The 20506-nt window shown below is 38.2% G+C and overlaps 1 protein-coding gene and 1 long non-coding RNA gene across 2 annotated transcripts; one reads left to right on the top strand and one right to left on the bottom strand.

The window, feature by feature from the left end:
• The first annotated feature begins 333 nt into the window (after window positions 1-333).
• LOC122671825 lies at window positions 334-6841 on the top strand. Its single transcript, XR_006334396.1, has 2 exons — window positions 334-590; window positions 6449-6841. It is a non-coding gene; the product is annotated as an uncharacterized LOC122671825 (long non-coding RNA).
• LOC122671821 (transcription factor MYB124-like) lies at window positions 928-8320 on the bottom strand. The gene is made up of 12 exons (XM_043869269.1): window positions 7885-8320; window positions 7747-7793; window positions 7569-7625; window positions 7398-7470; window positions 7002-7057; window positions 6726-6905; window positions 6467-6645; window positions 6005-6150; window positions 2893-3035; window positions 2601-2815; window positions 2345-2490; window positions 928-1546 (listed from the first exon to the last, which is right to left on the bottom strand). Exons 1-12 carry the CDS (start codon window positions 7966-7968, stop codon window positions 1436-1438), a joined length of 1437 nt encoding a protein of 478 aa, XP_043725204.1. The 5' UTR covers window positions 7969-8320; the 3' UTR covers window positions 928-1435.
• Window positions 8321-20506: the final 12186 nt, after the last annotated feature.

Genomic DNA, 20506 nt, shown 5'->3' with positions numbered 1-20506 from the left:
TCTCACCGGAGAGTGCTTCCAAGGTCTGATTATAATGGAGAAGAGAGTGTTCAAATGAACGAAGAAGAACATATTGGAACATCACACTACAGAAGGGCATTTTGAGTTTAAATAAATATATTAAGGCTGATGTCATCACTTAATAATGTTTTTTCATGGAATAGATTAAAATGACAGAATCTTTTAAACTTACGAGAGGGGAGTTTCAATAGTCAATATGTAGGGGAGGGGAGTGACATTTAGGCAAAGTACAGGGAGGGGAATGTAATTTCCACAAAAAAAAATGGCAAAAAATTAGTAGTAACTTGTTCCATGTTGTTAAAACTTTACCCGAGAATGCGCTTTATTTTGTGTTGGCTTCCCTCCCAGGACTCCACCATTAAAATGAAAACTCGAACTTTTCACCTAAAGCTTTTGTGTTCTTCATAATGACACTGGTCGCCTTCCTTCCTTGAATGATCGAACCTTAATTGCAGATTTCTCAGAACTGTTCTCCATTAGCAATCACCGCAAGGAAAACAGCGGGAAGGAAGGGTGAGATGGAGATAGAGATTTCCCAACAAAACCATGGTCGTAAGTCCACAGTAGCTGTAAGTGAACTAACCACCTTTCCCTTCTCTTTCTCCTATTTGTTTCTTTCTTCTTCGAAGATGGAAGAGAGAAATTCATAATACATTTCTGCTGGTAATTTTCCTTTTTCTCAATTTAGGTATTCTGTTATTTCATTCATTTTACTTCGTGATTTCTCAGTGTTTTCTTTCTCCGATTTTCTTTTTTGGTTCATATTTGTTTCCCTACTCATGAAATAGAATCCCAGAAATAGAAGACAGATAACAGAAAAACATTTGAACATACAAAGCCCATAACACATTATGCTCTCAAACCTTTGAAGGTTTACATTCAATACATTACATCCGTAAGGAAAACTCAAAAAGAACAAAACTCTTATTCTATACCCTATCCACACCAAAATCAAATCTATAGGTATCCCGTACAACTGGTTGATCCTTCTTAGCTCTTCTTTTTTTCCTGCTATTTATATGAGAGATGCCAAACTGCCGACGTTTAATTACACTCTGAAAGGAGCTAGGGTTTTGTACTGCAGATTCTGTACAAATGACAAATTAAATACCAAAAACTGGGGCTGAAAACAATGACCAGATCACATCTTTTGAGAAGAAAGAACGGAAAAATGGTGCAACTCAACAAACAATGGGAAAGTTCAATGCAAGTTTTGAACTCTGCTAGTGTAACTGTAAGCTTGGGCAGGTATGTTGGGATGCATAGAGGATGTACTAGCACATTCTCAAGCACACTTTTGAAGTGTAATGAAATGGAACTGGGAAGTAGAAGAATGAAGTCAAAACCTCATGACATGCTAAAATTCTGAGAATAGTCTAGGGCACAAATTCACTATGAAATTTGGAGCAGTTGGTCAGAGACTATGGAGGAGTGCCCTTCTGCAAGGAGGTGGTTGGGATGGGTTGGTGCTATGGTGAGGAGGTGGGGAACCCAAACCAAGTGTCTTCAGTAGGAAGTTCCTCTCCTGCATAATGTGTTCAAAAACATAGTCAGTCTTGCATCATAATTCTAATATTAGAAGGAAAAATTTTAACCTTGAAATCATGGCGTTCTAACATTAATGGAAAAAAATTCCACTTATTTGCAGTGTCTTAAAAGACAAGTAGTGAGGTGAGGCTGTAGAACCTCTCGAAATATTGGCAAAGTAGATGGAAAAGTTCATAGCAGGTCATAAGCTTTCAAATCATCAACGTCTATTAGGTATCAACATTAATACAGCTTCATAAGTTGTTTAAAATCCTCTTTCTTCTTTTTCGTGGGGGAGGGGGGGTTTGAAATTTCACACTGTTAAACATAATAAATAAATTCTTAATTTAAACAGGTTCACAAGATTATCTTTTTTAGTTCTAGTTCTCTGAGAACTTTATTTTGAATTATGTGGCCACAAAACATTAGGTGACTCTAAATTTGTATAGGGCCACACAATTTCAAAAACTCTCATGGCTAGGTATCAACATTAATGGAGCTTCTAGTGAAGGTTTTGCTTTCTATAACACTGACTACATTTCTTGAGATTCTGTGTTGTTCGTTTCTCCTATCAAGTCTCATGCCATGCAATGAAGCTTCATAGCATGAAGATGCATGGACTGTTTAGTGATGTTATTATAAAAGTAAACTATCAGGTTTTCTCTTTTTCTCCTCACCACTTTTAAGTGGGCAGGAATTGTAACATGGACCTAGTTTGTAAATATTTTATTAGAGATCATAACCCTAGAAAGCTGATAACATGATGGTTAGAAGACTTGGTATCCAAAAAACTTACACTTTCTGAGAATTTGGGGCTCAGGATCTCTGGTGCCAATGATCGGAACAGTGGAGTTACTTGGAGAGGGGAACTGAACTCTGTGTTTGACAAGACATGCATGACTCCGTTTTCTTTTGAGTCTTCATGAGAGAGGAAGATTTCTGCTGCAATGGGATAGATTTAACTTTTCCATAACAAACCAGATAACCTCTTGTGAAATCCAACAGAGGATCAGAATAATAAACAAATTCATAGGTATGTGATATTTGATTACCTTGAGTATTGCTTATAGAAATCCCATCATCACAACCACTAAGATCATTCTGTACTTCTCTTGTATGAGCTATCTGTTGCGTACAAATATTATCCTGGTGCAGTGAACATACTTCAGCTTGATGTTCTGTTTTATCAGCTGCTGTATGGGACTGGAGAGTTGATCCTGTGCTGTATCCAGAACTGCCTGGAGACTCCTCATATAAATCGTGTTGCCTACATAATTGAAACCAGTTAGACCTCATAAATTGTCATAAGCTACTTACATCAGCATATTTTTATGCTATTACTACCTCCATGATGGTTGACTTCCCATATTACCGCGGGCTAATTCCCCTGCCAAGTCTCTGTAATCATCGAGTAGAAAATCCGTTTCTGAGATTCTGTAGTTTAGCAGATTGCTATCTTTGTTTTGGTTTAAGAAATCTTGCAGTTCCTGAAAATTAAAAAATGATATTAGGGAACTTGCAAATTCTGGTTCCATCTTGTTGATGTTCTTTACAAGGAAACTGCAAAACTAAGATACTCATTCCACAGACCCTGAGAACACTCGACCAACAGCCTACCAACACATGTGGCACATAGATCTATGGGTTGTTTTGGTCATTCTATATTTCTAGCTTGAAGATATCATAATCAAGTCAACCTACGTAATGATCAATTGATCATTGCCACCTTTTTGCAAATTTCCCTGAAATCAACTCAGGTTATTGATGGTGTAAATGTATTAGGTATGATGATTAGAGTTAACAGGTTGATTTTTAACTGTGTCCTAGTGGAATAGTTGGACTGGGTGTTGGGCAGGGAATTTGCAAAAGTTCTGACCAGGGGCAGCAATGGGGGTGGAGTTTATCCAATATTCGACCCGACCCATTTAAAACATTGCTCAACCAGGACCCACTCCACCCCATGAAACAGATATGGGGGGCTTACCCATTTCATAAGGCAACAGGACAGGGCCTGATATGCTCTTGGGTGGATAAGATAAGATTATAGAACACAATACCCACAGGACAGAAACACAGCAATCCAAGTAAGTACACAATATGGCAGAATAGAGAAAGTCAAATAATCCAGGATTCAACGGTCAGATGGGTCTGATGATCCTCAAATTATGATCAGATATAGTACTAGCAGGGAAGAAGGCTATATCAAAAGATGAGGTCGATCCAAGGTCTGGATTGACTAGAATGTCAGTTTGAATCCCTGCAGCCAGAATTAGAAAAAACAACAGAACAGAGAACTCTGACCTGCAGATCAGTATGTAAATAGTGACAAAAAAATTGTTAGAACAATAGGGGATGGATGGAAAAGACAGAGAAGAAAGCTAGCAACCCTAGGAATCGAGGGATGTTAGATGACAACTAAAATAGGAAAAGAAAGTAAAGAAACAGAAACTGTGGGGGATGGTTCTTTACTGGAAACCTGCAGAAACTTTTATGGAAAATAGGAATGGTAGAATAATAAAAAATATTCAAAATAAAAGTGAGAGAACACTTAGAGGATGGCCTCGGTAGAAGTGATTCACCTTCTGGAAAAAATCTGACAGAATCAATGGAAGAAAGAACAAGGAGAAGAGGAAGAAAGGAAGAAGAAGACATGACCAATAGGCGTCACCACCTATGGCCTGTGGTTGGGCTCCACCACCCTCCCTCCAAGGCTTCACCACCTTGGCTGTGACTGATTCACCACAGCACATCCTCTCATGGCGCAAGAATTATCAAACAACCAAAATCGTGGGCTGTAGTAGCCCTACCTCTTTATTTATAATAAGCAATGGAGCATTACAAGGAAAAGAAACGCCCTTGAGCGTGGGGAGTAGCTTGGCTGCAAAGCAAATAAAAAAAAGAAAACAATTACAATAGATATAGAGTAATCCAAAATAGAAACTCCTACTTAGCTTAATATATTCACTAAGTAGCTATTACCTGAAAACAGAAACCAAGTAATTAGTAACTCCAAAAAGATCTTGGCTGCTCCCATTCTTTCCCATGCCATCTGTCCTCATGGGACCTACACTAGGCCATGCGAGACCCAAGTTTGGTCCACACAGCCTGACCTTAAGGACCAGAACCAGAACTGTGGCCACTGTTATGGGCCTGGTTCTGGCCTAGGAACTTAACCATGGTCTGCTAGCCTCCCTTCTTCCTCCTATGTGCATACCTGTACTGCATCAGGGCCTCTGCAGGCTGACATGAAGTCTGGCAGGGTGTGGCCCATTGTTTTATTTTTTTAAAGTCCAATCCAAACTGTAACCTAGTCTTGAGGGGGCTGGCTGGGACATGGTTCTCATTTAACCTATTCATTACCTTCCCTAATCTGACTAATCTTGGTCCAGGTCAAATGATGCATCATGTATGGCTGGTTGCCTATTTGTCCAATCCGGACCGGTTTCTAATACAGATTGCAAACAAGGACAAATACCCATGTCTGACCCTGGTTTCATTGTGGGATGTCCATATCTGACATGGTTTTCCTCAAATATCGTATTTATATAATTTATTGTACAAACTATTGTTATTGAGTATATTTGAACTCAAAACCTGATGGTCAAATGACAAAACTCTTATCAAGATAATACCCATATTTTAACCTATATAATCTTATTATGTTTCATATGTTAGTATTTCAAATTCAGACAAACAGTGTCATATATCCGTATTGTCTAACTAAACTTGACCTGGTTTATTTGGAAAAGGTATTTGTAGAAACCGATTCCTCTAAAAGGCCGACCTTGTAGGAAAGGGAGGAAACAATATGTATATCAAACAGGAGCTCTAACACGGCGGACTATCCAAAGGGGGACACGGGTGGAAAAATAATTCAACACCTGCCCGCTCCCAAGGGGACTCGATACCGTGACCCCTGCCTGCTCTGATACCATGTAGAAACCGTTTCCTCTAAAGGGCCGACCTTGTAGGAAAGGGAGGAAACAATAGGTATATCAAACAGGAGCTCTAACATGGCGGACTATCTAAAGGGGGACACGGGTGGATAAATAATTCAATAGTATTCTTGTTCAAACTTGCTTTTTGCTGGGTTGGACAGAATCGGTTAAATTGGACAGTCAAAATTTTGCTATCTGTAGTTTTTCTTTTTCTCCTGAGCCAACCCTAGGTTGGTCTGCTTAGAATTGCTCAGTCCAGGGACTTCCAAGCACGATTTTCCTGTTCATTTAGCTTAGACTTTTGCCATTTGACTGCTTGGACTGTTGACCTCTAAGCCCAAGAGGTCCAAGGCCTAGTCAAATATATTGATCTTTGGGCCTTAGAATTTCCTGGCCACTGTATTAGATATGTGATGCATGGACTAGATGTGGTAGTGGACTGTTGGTAGACCATTACTAAAGAATTACATCCAGTACCTCCGCTTGGAAATCTGAGCCAGTACGATTATTTTCCTCACCTTCCAGGCATTTTCAAGACTCTGGTTGGTGTTATCTGTGTTAACTTTCAGTGCAAGCGAGCTGAGCAGTTCTGCTTGCTGCATCAAAGCAGTGACCTTTGGATCATCCCTTTTAAGAAATGTTCCCCGGACCTTGTTATCTTCAGCTGCCATTGATCAGAAGGGGAAATTGTGTTAACTTCTCTTGAAGGAAATGATAGTGTTCTATTAAGAGGAAGAAGATAACAAGAAAGGAAGGGATAATGGACCCAAAAAAAAAACAAAAAATACAGTGGGGAAACTTTGGCCTGGTCAGGTGAACCTGTCTTCCACTAATGTTATACTCTTTCACTGTGATTTTCAAAGCATATATGTCCATTCTCGTTCAATGTTTCAGCCTTCCATGTAAGATTTATAATGTATATTACAGAAATATCTTTTTCTTTTGTACTTATACAAACACAGGTTTGAGAGGTGGTTTACCATCATTAAAGGCTACTTTGGTGTTGTTGCTGACTTGCTGCTGAGCTGCCAAGGTGCCAACATTGTGGGAGTTTTGAAGCAATACTGCAAAGGGAGCTCTCAGCGGGTGATTCTCTGAGCATTCCCTCAAAGTTCCTCCTTTGGTGATACAGTTTTTGGTCAGATCCAAGATTTGGGTCCTACATAACAACTTAAGAGTGTCATATGTAAAGCATGGTTTTCTTGTTGACATACACATGGAAAAGTTTCTCCACTGTACCTCATCTTCTTAAGGGGTGGAGTGGAATCAGATGAATCACTCATTACAAACCCATTTTGAAGTATTACTCTCTTATTGTTTGGGTTTATACATGAAATGTTGTTCTCCTTCGATAAGGCTTCACATTTCGCTCTTTTCTTGCACAAGGTGGCGAATCGGTTTTTCACTGCATTATCCGTTCTGCATTAGCAGAGATTCAGAGTCAGTCATCTAATACGTTAGTAGTGAAAGAAACAAGGAATTATATATCGAATACCACAAAGGGGGCTTAATTACCTTCCTGAAACCACCTTGGCTATTTCAGTCCATCTATTACCGAATATCTTCTGGGCCTGCAGATCATTTCTAGGCAATGAGATCACAACCACGTTTAATGGTTTACAAACTATTTGGAACAATCAGTTGGACGGAACAGAGCAACCCATTTCACTGGAGGAGTCCCCAAAAGGTTAAAAAACCTTGTCAACCCACCAAACAAGTTACTCCATGCAAAAAGTTGCCACACATGGATCACATTTGGGCATCACCCTTATAGAAATGAAATCTCACCCTAGAAGAGAAGAATCATATTCTGGAGTTCTGAAACTCACAGGAATAAGGTATTTTTATGAGCTGTGATATTAGTGACCTTGTATAGAAGTTCCTATAAGCAAAGGTTAGAGCCTCAATTACCTCGCATAAGATCATGTCTTCTTCTGGTGACCATCCTCCTTTCTTGCATTCTGAATTCAAGTAAGTGTACCATCTGTAGAATCATTGTTTATAACGGAATCAGCATAAACAGAGTCACAGAAAATGGCGAGGACCCAAAGGTAAATGAAATATCTCCTATGAATGAACGACCTTCTTCTGCATTGTCTGGTTGTTTTATCCTTGAATTTAGCTGCAATTATCGTCCAGCTGCACTCAAGAACGCGACCACCAAAGATTTGAGCTCGAACCATCCATAAAACAGAGAACAGAGTATTGTTCTTAAACCAGTAAGTAGAGAGACAGAGTATAGATGAAGCAAAACTCTTACTTTTCAGTTCCATTGAGGCTAATTTGCTCCCGAAGAATATCATCTTCCTGCATTTGAGATATTCCATGTTAGATACAGAAAGGAGCTTAAGTAAATGAAAATGAGAAGAAATATGAAACAGAGGAAGTAAGATGGAACCTCTTGGGTCCAGGTAACGATGTGACGCTCCTTCTGTTTGGTGGTCTCAGGCTTGGGAGCGTCATGGAGCTTCATATTCCGCATGGTTTCCTTCGTTGTTTTTCCACGTTCCTTCTTCCTTTATGAAGAGCTACCCGCATGTTAAAGCGGAGGCTTTTTATATGATATATAAAGGGGTTAAGGGAGCGGTTGGCCTCCGAATGTTCGTCTTTACAGGGAACTGTTCCTTTCAAAACGGGAACAGCAGCTCCAACAAAGTTCTCAAGCACTCAGTCTCAAACACCGAATTGCATAGGATCCTAACTTTCCAATCACCTTTGATCTCAATTTCCCTCAAAAATTGTGAAAATCATTACAATCAAAACAATTCTCAATATTCTTATAGAAAGGAGAACTACAAGTAGAACATGGAAAAACGATCAAATACTGAATCAAGTACAACAATAAAAACTTAGAAATCGTTCCTTCCTTATGGACCAAAAAGCAGAGGAATTTCTACTTTGAATGCCTAAAATCATCAGGAAATGTCCCTACAGTAATGGCCATGCACCCATCCGGCACTGATACAAGATGATTTCCTTTAGGAAAATTAGAGGCCTACCTACGTATCTAAATCCGGAGAGACAGTGGATCCGAGGACATCGAGCTGGAAAAGAGTTTGCATAAAAAGAACAAAACCGCGATTCTGTAGAGAAGATCGTATGGTATTGGAATCTCAAACTTCGAGTTGTAGAGATTGATCAATCCAGTGAATTACCATTTTTTTCTTTCTTCATGAGATGCTTTTTTGCGCGCCTATGAATGGCGGTTTGAAAACGCTGAAATCCACGCGACGATATTAATGGTGGAGGAGACTATGAGCACCACTCACCACTCACAGCAGAGAGAGCGAGAGAGACTCTCTCTTTCTGTGGAATGATTTCGAAGATGACGTTGTTCGTGACCTTCACTTTTAACTTCTCTCTCTCTCTCTCTCTCTCTCTCTGAGGAGCGCTTTTCTCTGTGATTCCATCCCAAAGTCTTATGATTTTATTTCCGCTCCTCTCTCTCTTTCTTTCCCTGAGTTGGATATCTTGGTAGTCATGGAGTGTAAACAGTAAAGATAAGGGAAAAAAAAATTCTTTTCTTTTATGGGCTTCATGAACTCTACGAAACGCGCAAGAGTATGTGGAATTTAATAATTAGTTATATATATATATTTACAATAATTGCCAATGTATTGTGACGAGCTTTTATACAGACGGAATGATGAGGCACCTAACTGTATTTCCATTTGTTTATATTTTTTTGAATTGTAAGGGAAGGGGCCAACGGGCAAGATGTGTTTTGTTTTGTTATGGAAATATAGTAATTGAGTAAAGAATGGCCGTTCTTGATCAGAACAGTTCTTTGGCATTTCTAGTCTGGAATGTCATTCTATGTATGAAAACGGCTATTTGGTAATGGTTTCAAGAACGTGTTCAGAACGAAAATGATGTTTGGTAAAACCTGGTCTTCTAAATCACATTACATTGCACAAAATGGCAAAGACAAGAATGAAAATGGTCATACAAAATCTCAACACAGATCACACATAATCAGACATCAAATACCGTTGAACACTATCCTTTCTTCCTATCAAATCCCAAATAAAAATCCAACATAGATTATACAAAATCAGACATCATATTACATATAAAACAGTAGCTAAAATACAAATCAATCTAGCAACAGTAAAATCCCTAAAATCCATACCTAAAAATCAATTTTGCTCAAGAAATCCCTAAAATCCATACTTTTTTGACTAATTTCTTCGAATTATAGTGATGGTAATCCAATTCCTGAGACAAAATGAGAGTAACAGTAACGTGTATGTCAGATGTTGGCTTTGCAAAACCATCAAAAAACTCCACAAAACAGAGACGAGAGAGAGAGAGAGAGAGAGACCTTGAAGCTCGTGGTGTGCTCACCTTCGAACTTCAAACCCAACAAAGAAATCACGCTTTCTCGAGGAGAGAGAACTCACCTTGAAGCTCTGGCGTGCGGTCTCCTCTTCCCCACTTGATTGCAAGAAAGAAGCCCTCCGAACTTCAAACAAAGAAATCACGGGATTTTTCCCTTTTTCTCGATGATAACTTCAATTAATTTGTTCTGTTTATAGGGGGGGGGGGGCGAAGAAGTTCATCAAGTCTCCGGTTGTAGACCAAAAGAGATAGCTCAATTAATTTGTTCTCGTTCTTTATAGACCATGTCTGAGGCGGTCTGTAAAGAACGTTCTTTTCATCAAGATTTCATCCGGTTCGTTCTTAAAGACCAAAAGAACGAATCGATTATCCAAACAAGATTGTTCTTAAAAAACGTTCTTGAGCCGTTACCAAACACTGCCTAACTACGCCTTTTGTTACTCTTCAATCAGCACGCCTTGGGTTAGTTTTAGATGTTACATATCTATCTCATTTGTTTTTTTTTTTGTGAATTGGAAAGCTTTAATAGGGGGGGGGGATAGGCCCTAAGGTGGTTTGAACTCATGACCTCTTATTTGAGGAGTTGGTCTTTTGCCAACTGAGCTGACCCCTTGGGGTATCTATCTCATTTGTTACTACTTGACATATCAGACTATTGGTCTACTTATTTCTACCCAAAAAAACAAAACTACAAAAAATAAAAAATAAAAAAAAATAAAAAAAATCTTTGTTTCTTTTTCTTCGATTTCTAGGGTTCCGTCCAATGCTGGATGATTCCAGGCTAATTAAGATCCGATTTGAATCAAAACCATTTTGATTTCATGTCTGTTTCCATGTTCTTAAACCTTGATTATTGGCTTATGCTTATATTGCTATGCAAAAGGTCTGCTATCCTCCAAATTGTTTTCACCCTCTCCTTTATCTCCTAATCAGAAAACCAAGTCAAAATTGGGTTTGTCAATTGGACACTTTTAATTGCCAAATTTGTCAATGTTTTATCTAAATTGAGGATATTAAGAGATATTTAAATTATTGTTTTTTTTAATTCATATATAAAGCATTAGTCATGCTGGTCAGGTTTTCACTTCTCACTTATTTTTATATTTTTTTATGTCTTTTCATACACTTCATTTAATGCTCAATCTTCTTTCTTCAACAATTGTGTGATTTTGGTTATAACATCATATTTTTTTCTCGGACTTAGCTGTGTTGCGCAAGATCCACAAATGCGCCAAACCATTGGGATGAGCCATAAGGTTGATTGTGTTTTTTTAGTCTTTTCATATTCATTGATGACTATTAAATGACTCAATTTCCCTTCAAACATGGTGAAGAAAGAATCTTCTCACCTTAGAGATCTGAACCTTCTAATTAGCATGGAGAATGGTATTCAACCCTATACTAGGGGGTGGGAGTGCCAATATGATGACTTCGTAGTCTAATCACAATGTAACATCATCGAGGAAAACTTAAATCCGATATTAACCAAAACGCATGACTAGTTTTCCTACACAGTCATTAAGGAAAGAATATCGTTAATAGGCATAAAGTAGGATGAGACTGAAATTTTGTAGATAGATAGACACTAAGTTCCAATGGTTGGTTTTAAGGCTAAAATTTGATATATATGACCTTCTCAAATCATTCTCGTGAATCGTGACATCCAACATTCAGATTCAACACATCATCCAACGGTCGGATTCACCGCATCACTCTTCCTCATCAAAAGATTGAGTGTGCTCATTAAAAAGATTCTTTTCTTTAATAATCATTTGAGAAACTTTTTGCATAACTTTTAACCCAAAACCAAATTAAAATTAATTTGAGATTAATCAATCCATAACCTGTGCAACATGAAAAGACTTTGGTGGGTATAGGTGAGGGAGTAGGTGAAGCCTTGAAGATTTGCCACCTCGGATACCTACAAAACCTATCTCCCACTAGGGGATGATTAATTAGTTACAAAACCCATATAACAATGATCAATATTTCTCCATTGTGTTCTGTGTCTTGATTCATTTATTTATTTCACATTCATAATAGTTTGCTTTGTACTAAAGAATGGATTAAAACAAAGGGCTCATGTTCTCTGTGCCGCAGCGTAGGCTCCGCCAAGACACATGGGCCTGCCATTCAGGGGGCAGGGTGGTCATTGCGCCCAACCCCATGTGTCTGGGCACAGCCTGGGCCCCCGGCACAGAGAACATTCTCCCTAAAACAAATTTGGGGAAAGTTTTCATACACGGTCGTGTAAGCCGTGTATGTGAGAGGGTGGGAGTTTCAAGACATTAATCAATGGGTGAGGATTTATGATTTTTCCAACTCTTTGTGAGAGGTCCTCTCACATACTCGGTCGTACACGGCTTACAAGACCGTGTATGAAAACTTTCCCCAAATATAAAAAACACACTTTAGGATGGAGTCATGCCAAGATGGGAAATGTTAATCTCAAATCTCTCTTTTCTCCATTCTTCTGTTTTTCCTTTGGTAGAGAACTCTTCCCGCCAAAAAGGGTCATAATCCAACAAAACACAACACAACACAATACAAAGAGACAAAAAGAAACAGCCATAGAAATGCTACATGTAAGAATTATGGGTTTAATTAATTGTGCAGATTGATTATTTGATGAGAATCAAGTTGCACATAACGGTTTGATTCACTCTCCAGTTTAAATATATGTTGGTCCAACCCATTGTGATTTAGGGTTTAGCGTCAGGAAAATATTATTTATACTATGTTTTAGGTCCTCACAGCCTTGATTCAATTTTCTCCACTTTACCACATAAAAGAAAGAACAAAAGGAGGTCTAAGGTTTTGTGGAAGATCCAAGACCAGAGAAGAGAAGATCATGAAGAACTGCATTGAAATCATTTCCAACATACTTGGGTGTTAGATACATATTATTTCTTTTGTATAGTATTTGATTTAATCGTGTTCTTTTTCTCTGTATGAGATTCGTTTAGGGTTCTATGTAAAACCCTAGATTTTCTTACACTACTTGAATGTAATGTATTGTAATGTAATGGAGGTATTGGTTTTGATTTGAATGGGGGAAGGGGAAGAGCTTTCACCTAATGCTATGCTGAGGGTTGAGTGGCACAGAAGGGAGAAAGGTCGGTGAGATTGTCCCACAAAATAGGCATCAAATTGATCAAAGACGACCAAGAAAAGGACCAAACCATTGGATATGGAACCCTATGCAAATAAAGCTTATAAAGTTACAAGCTTTTATCTCCCTTTTAAAGAGTTCACAAAACCCCATGAATTTCAAAAAAGGGAAGAAGAAAAATTTCCACCCACCACCTATTGTGCCTTAAGTTTGTCAGTTTCCTGCTTTCATGGAGTAAAATCGTTTACTGTCTCTCTCTTTGTCGTGGCTTAATCGTCCCTCACTCTTTAATTACTGTCTTTCTTTGTCGTGTTTGGCTCTCTCACTCTCTCTCTCTCTTTTGGCTCACTTGCTGGACTTTCCATCTTCAATTCCTAATTTCGTCAGAGATGACATGTTACTATCGTAAGTAATTGATTTTAACCTGGGTCCCAGACAAGAATCCAATTCCCAGCTAAAATCTCTTCTTAGAGTAGAAAAAAATAAAGAGAGTTGTTTTTCTACTGTTCAGCATGTGCCATTTTTCTTCATATTCAGCTTTCCATAATTCTTTAAGACTACTACAGCTCTTACCTTATCTCCAAGTATGAGAGAGAGAGAGAGAGAGAGAGTAGAAAATTTATATGTCCAAAACATACATGTTAATTAATATATGTAACCGCAATTGATAATGTCAAGCTCAAGCATCATACATGGCATCATGAACATAAAAATATATGAAGAATGTTAAGGAATCGGTGGGGTTGAGTAGTGTTACTGGTCACTCTCTTTAAGACTGTAGATGCCCCTATAGTGCAAAATTGGATTTTTGCAAATGATCCTTCAAGATAAAGCAGTCCTATAGGTCCATCTAGTAGTTGTTGCGCTTGTTCACTGAGCCATGTTGGGACGCATCTCGGGTTGTGCTCAATCAATAAGAAAAGGGAATTTCCAAGAACACACACAAAGCAACTTGAAAACAAGTAAATTCAATCAAAGGTAAGGAAGAGAGAAAGAGAGCAATTCTTGATTGATCTCAGTAGCCATTTTCGTCTTCTATATATAGAGGAAAAGTGTCCCTTGAACCCACCTGTTCATAAACCCCCAAGGAGGTGACTGTCGTATTATATTTTTAATGCTTGGCCGTTGTTGGTCAATCGCCTAGGCAAGCTGATTGACATCGAGCTGGTATGACAAATTGCAAACCGATTTTGATACCTATCTACCACAACACGGTTGTCTCATTCAATGAGTGTGCTCCTTACAAAAGCTACTCAATATCGGTCCATTGTGGGGGCCCTACAGTACATCACTCTTACTCGTCTGAATGTTGCTTTTTCAATGAATCATGCTTGTCAGTTCATGCATGCACTGATTGAAGACCATTAATGGGCTGTGGTCAAGCGTATCCTTCGATATTTGCAGCATACGCGGACTCATGGTTTACTCATTGAGCGCTCCTCAAGCCTTCAGCTTCAGGCTTTCTCAAATGTTGATTAGACCGACACCAGCGATGATCGCCAGTTCACTGCCAGGTATGTAATTTTTATTTGTACCAATCTCATCTCCTGGACCTCTCGGGAATAGTAGACAGTTACACGTTCTTCTACTGAATCCGAGTACAAAGCTATCGCTAATGCCTCTACGGAGCACACATGTCCTCAGTCTCTCTTTCATGAGCTTGGTATTCCTCATTCTCAACCCCCAATTTTATGGTATACCAACATCAATGTCTCCTATCTTTCATGCACACATTAAACACGTGGAGATTGATTTCCATTTTGTTCATGACAAGGTTGTTAAGAATGATTTGTCTGTATAGTTTATTTCTACCACTGATCATCTTGTGGATATCATGACCAAGGGTCTCACTACTAAGCATTTTCAATTCTTATTTTTATGAGACAAGTTGAAGATTCGGTCCCTTGAATCCTCCACTTGAGGGGGGTCTATCAACCGTATATTGCTTTCCATCCTTAGCTGGCATTTAGTGTTTCCATTCTTGTGAATCTCTATCACATTAGGGTTTCTACAAGGTCACTATTCTCTTCAGTTCTTTCCCTCCACCCCACCCCACCCCACCCTACCCCACCCCGGGGAGGGAATTAGAAGGTTTTCAGAGACTTTTGGTGGAATAGTTAGTTAATCCTAGTGTTATAGCATAATTACTTCATTAGAGAGAGAAGATGGAAGGAGGAGGCCCAAGTTCCCAAAGAGATCGGTGGGAATGTGGGGCCTTCATTACATGGCCACTTTTCTTCAAATTCATCATTTGCAGCTGAGCTGACCGACCCCCACCAATGATTTAGTGCCAAGTGTCACTGTTCCTATTCCAAGCTATGCTTTTGTCATAAGAAAGAATCGCACGTTGGCCTTTGTATGCACTCTTTTTAGCCAAAAAGCACATGTGAATCATTAACAACTAACTAAACAATGAAGAATCCCTTCTTTGGCTGGTCCAACCACTATATTGGTCTACCCATCCAGCCATACTAATCAATATTTAGAAATAGTGGACCAAGCAATCGAAAATCACTGAAATTGGTATTCTTCGATCAAGATACCATTTTATCATTATATCAATGGGGGTGTAAAAAGACCAATCCGAAACTGATGGATTGACCATAATTGATCGAAAAACCGGACCAAACCAAAACTGAACCTTGATTGGGTGGTTTCGGATTTGGGTTTTGGAGACTGATACAACAACGGAACCAAAAAATCATAGAAACGAATAAAAACATTTTTGGGCCAGCTTCGGTTTAATTATATATGGATTTAGTTAGTATCAATCATTCAAATGTCCTACCATGCATGGTAATGTATTTCCATTTCAAATTTATGGGTGATGGTGTAGCCATAACATGATGATCTGTACTTCCATAATTAATCACTAGATAATTAAGCTTACAATGAAGTAAACATGTCCTTAGAAATAAGATTAAAACTTGCTTCTCAAAATGCCCAAACACTGCATATGAAAGCTTAGACTATAAGAAGCAATGAAGCAGTCACTGATAAGCATATTTATAAGTTTTATTTCATCCCTAAGGTGTACGTGTATAGTATCTCTGTTTAGTTCTCCAGCATCAAGAAAAAGGTGAACTACAGTTTGTCTAAGGCAACTTACCTTTAAGCTTTAGGTGGAACAGACCATAAATGCTTCTTAATTTCAAACTACTTTTTAATCCATATGGTAGATTGTGCACCGTAACTAAGATTTTCTAACTACTTTTCAAGTTCAATCTCACTTTAGACCCGGATGTTTGGACAGAAAGCATTCAAAACAATTTTCCAAGTCACCAATTTTTTTTTGGGAGGGAAGGGGAGGGGAGGGGAGGGGAAGGAAAGGGCAAGCATCCTCTGCGGAGAAGTGTGGTTCTTGCATGTGCATGTGCAAGGGCCAATGAGAGTGCACACATTGGCATAATGGGGGGAGGAATTTCCACCTTTCATGGGGGGTGGGGCAGTCATTTTGCTCCTTTTGTGTTTGGACTTGGGCGGGAGAATTCAGATCCTCTCCAATGACATTTAACAATCAAGGTAGATCTCCCACCATCCATGGGGTGTGGGTTCCCTTAATTTTAAATAAGAGAAAAAGGAGTTTGTCCGGAAGCATGGCTCCATCACTCAAACGCATGATATGATGAAATAACCATTCCACCCCCATGAAAGGTGGAAATCCCACCCTTGTTGATGCTTTCTTGTGCGTTCCCATTGGACCTGCATTGGCACAGAAGCCACATTCCTGGACAGAAAAATCTTCCCGTTCAAATAATTACACGTGTAAAAAAAAAAAAAAAAAACCCTTCTTTTCCTTTTAGAAAGGTTCAGCAGTGTTCTGATTAGCACTTAATTAGGTGCTTGTTTCATTAAATTAAGTAAACTATAAAGAGATAAGGCATGCCATGAAAGAAAATGAAAAAAGAAGATGTTATTGTTTCCTAAAATAAAGCTTTATGTAGAACAAAGTAGAATGAAAGGTAATCTTTATTGGTTCTTTTTTCTTTTTTTCAAATGAAAAAGCAAATTTTTTGGTATTTTGTATGAGGAAATATTCCTTGATTCCAAGTAGAAAAGATAATAAGGAAAGGTCCTACATGTGGGGGGTGGGGGTTGATTTTAGGTTTAGCCCTTTTTTTTTTTTTTGCTTTATATGGTTGTTAGGTTCTTTGCTTGGGATTCCTATACATCCCTATGGGTACTTTTTTTGATATTTGAGCTACCTTTTCAAGGGCGATCTTTCAGTTCATACTCTCCTCCTTTTCCCTACAAGACACGCTCTTGTAAAAGAAAGTATTCTGGTATCCTATGTCCTTTATATTCTTTCTGCTTGACTCTTCTTAAACTAATTCATTTGGGATGACTTAAGATTCTTCTGTGATCACTATTTATTCTTTATGAACTTGAAGGGATGTAGATTATATAAGATTCTTTGTTGTAATAAACAACAAAAAATCTCCATAAGATGATAACCAATAAGAAACAAAATAAGAAAGTTTAGTAGACCATAATCATGTACATTTGTTATTTATCTTTAATGGGTTACTGTTAAATTTATTGGTTCCCGCTAATTTTTGAAAATTAAACAAGTGGTAGGGTGGTGGATGAGTCAAGAATGATCAGATGACCTCACTGAGATTTGTTTCTTAAAATATATCAATTCTATTTGTAGTGTCAAAAATAATCTCACATTAGAAAACTCTGGGACCTTGGATGCTTTCGTGTACAAGTTAGGCCTCTCCACTTGATAACTTAAGCTTTTGAGTTAGACCACTACGTTGACGATGCATGTTGTGTGCACTCATGGTTTTTATATGTCTGTGCATATCGTTAGTTCATCATGAATCTGATTAACTCTACCTACTATTAGGTGATTTAAGAAAAATAGAACTGTTTCATTAATGTATACCCATACACGATGAAGATGAGCCCTGGTGGAATTCTTGAGTTCATTGTGCATCTTGTTATTGGTGAATCTTAATCTCAGTCCAAAAAGCGTTGTGGTGATTCTTCGGCGGGCTGTTTTGCTTTCGAAACGCACCAAAATGGCCAACAAACGTCAATTCTTGTAGAGCTCGTCGAGAGCTTCAATTTGATATGTATATCGACTTATTTCGGTTCAGGTCCGAACCGGGTGAATTACAAAGGGGGGGTGTTTTGTACTTTATGGGGTTAGGGTTTTCTTATATAATGTTGTTATCTCTTTGAGAGATGGTAGAGTGAGAGGGTTTTGTATTTTGCTTCACAGATTAGTGGATTCATACTATCGCTCGGCCATAAAAGTAGCGTTCCATCTTGGGGGTGAACCATGTAAATCTTGTCTTGTGTGTGTGTGTTCTCTATCACTTTGCAATTTTCTTCTGCAAAATTGTTATTCTGGGCGTTGTTTTTCTAACAGATCCTATATAGGACATTAATTTTGATTAAAACCCAGATTTGATGGAGCTAGTTAAGTTATGGAAATTGTTCTGGTTATTAATTAATTTGATGCTCTCATTCATTAGCTGCAAGATCTCCAAAGCAAACCACTGGACTTTAGGTGACCCCTGAAGATAGATGAACACTTCTCTTTCTTTTGATTAATAATGATTACAGGTGATTCGAATGAGATATACAAACATGTCATTATCACTTCAGAGAACCGCTCCTGATCACCATATTGTGTTATGGCCAAAACCTGATATATTTTCCTACTCCTCTTTTTCTTTACAGCACCTGTGAGGGGTCCCTGTATATAACAAAAACTTGCAAAGAACTGAGAAGGGGGAGCACTTCTATCAACTTCTTTACCATCTTTCAATAAAGAAAGAGATGGGGTTTAGAAAGAACTCAATGAATCAGCAGGCCAAGCACCACATTCTCTTTGTGATCAGGATCGCCTGACCCAAAACTCAGAGCCCATGGCTTTTCTTTTTCTTAAGATATACAATAAATTAAAGAGAAATGAAGAAAGAAAGAACATCAGCCATCATGGTCAAAAGTCTCCATTGAATCCATAAGGGAGAATATTCTTTGTGCCGCGGCATAGGGTTTTTGTTGTGTAACAATATAGAGAAAACCCTAATAATCCCCAAAAGAACAAAATTACCTCATTATTGGGAAAAATCAACAATACTTCCTCAATTAAATTGAGACTAGGCTTCACTAATAACATGATCATGATAGTCGAATCCATGAATGATTTAATCTTGTTATTAGTAACAGAGTATTGCCATCGATCCCTCAGAAGTTGGAACTTGAAAATCTTGGATGACTGAGATCACCAACACATCAACTAACCAAATCTAGTTCTCTCTTTCTCATTGATTAGTAAATTTATGAAGATAAAAGGTTCTGTACACGATCGTGCATCATATACTTAACCGATAGATAGATAAGGATTTATAATACATACCCTGTATTTCTATCCGACGATTATATGCATGATCGTGCACCGTGCACAAAATCTCTCTACAAAAACACTACTCTCCCCATGTATGAATTGGTCATTGGTGGAGGGTACAGCCGTACTGCTCAGATATAGAATACTACCATTCACTCACGCCTTAACTAATGAGACTGGGATTTTGTTATGATAAGATAGGACAGTGATGGGGTAGAAAAGGAATGAACTCTTTAGCTTTTGGTCAGGTCCAAATTAGGTCCATTCATCATTGAAGCAGGGACTCCAACTCCGTAGTTTTAATTCCTTCACGTACAAGTTGGTAATTATTTTAACTTTTCTTTTGGAGAGGAAGTTGGGAAAGAGCTTGTGACTTGCAAGTAGGGTTGGGCTCACCTGGTGATGTTGGGCTGCGGTGTTTGAGTTGGATCAGTGATTCTAAACTAACAAGCTCATGGGCTCGCCAGCATTGCAAATGGGACCCAGTTTAACCTCACCCATGGTTAAGAGGGAATCTCTTTACCCATGAGATCTGATCCTCTATGATTGAACCTAGAGAGTTCAATCATAGCATCACATCATCAATGGTGAAAATATTAATACATTCTTGGAATATATTCTAGGTCTTAAATGCATTCTTAAACCTAGAGTTCAATCCATTTTTTCCTGTTTTGTGTTCTAGACTCAATCTATTCCAAGAATGCATACCAAATACAACATTAATCGTCTCAAATATTGGAAGAAACTTGTTATAACTTCGAAGTCGATACCACCATTTGCATTGGTGGGGTTATTCCAATTTATATAGTTTATTATTATTATTATTTTGCTATTTTGAATTCCTTAGAAACAAAAATTGGGGATTTTTAAGGTTTTTTTTTTAAAAAAAAAAAATTTGGCCCCCTAAAACCTGAAACTTAGATTATTTCCTTCGTTAACTAGTAGGATTTGATTTTGTTTGTTGCCTTTATTTCATCGAATTTCAAAGCTTCAGATGAAATCGATTTTTGTTGAGGTTTTGATGGACACTACAATTTATTGGTTTTCTTTAATTCCTAGAGTTTAAAATGTGGCCAATTTACATTCATCGATTTGATAACCAAAACCCAATGGGCTTGTTCATTCTAGGCCCATCAAAAAGAAAAAGGTGTCTAATGCATTTCCCCTCCCTTCACTATCAGGATATCGTTTTATACCAAGTAG

Source organism: Telopea speciosissima, chromosome 8, assembly GCF_018873765.1.
Source record: "Telopea speciosissima isolate NSW1024214 ecotype Mountain lineage chromosome 8, Tspe_v1, whole genome shotgun sequence".
Taxonomy (NCBI): Eukaryota; Viridiplantae; Streptophyta; class Magnoliopsida; order Proteales; family Proteaceae; genus Telopea; species Telopea speciosissima.
The sequence above is the reverse complement of the archived record's forward strand: the minus strand, read 5'-3'. Positions and strand labels throughout refer to the sequence as shown.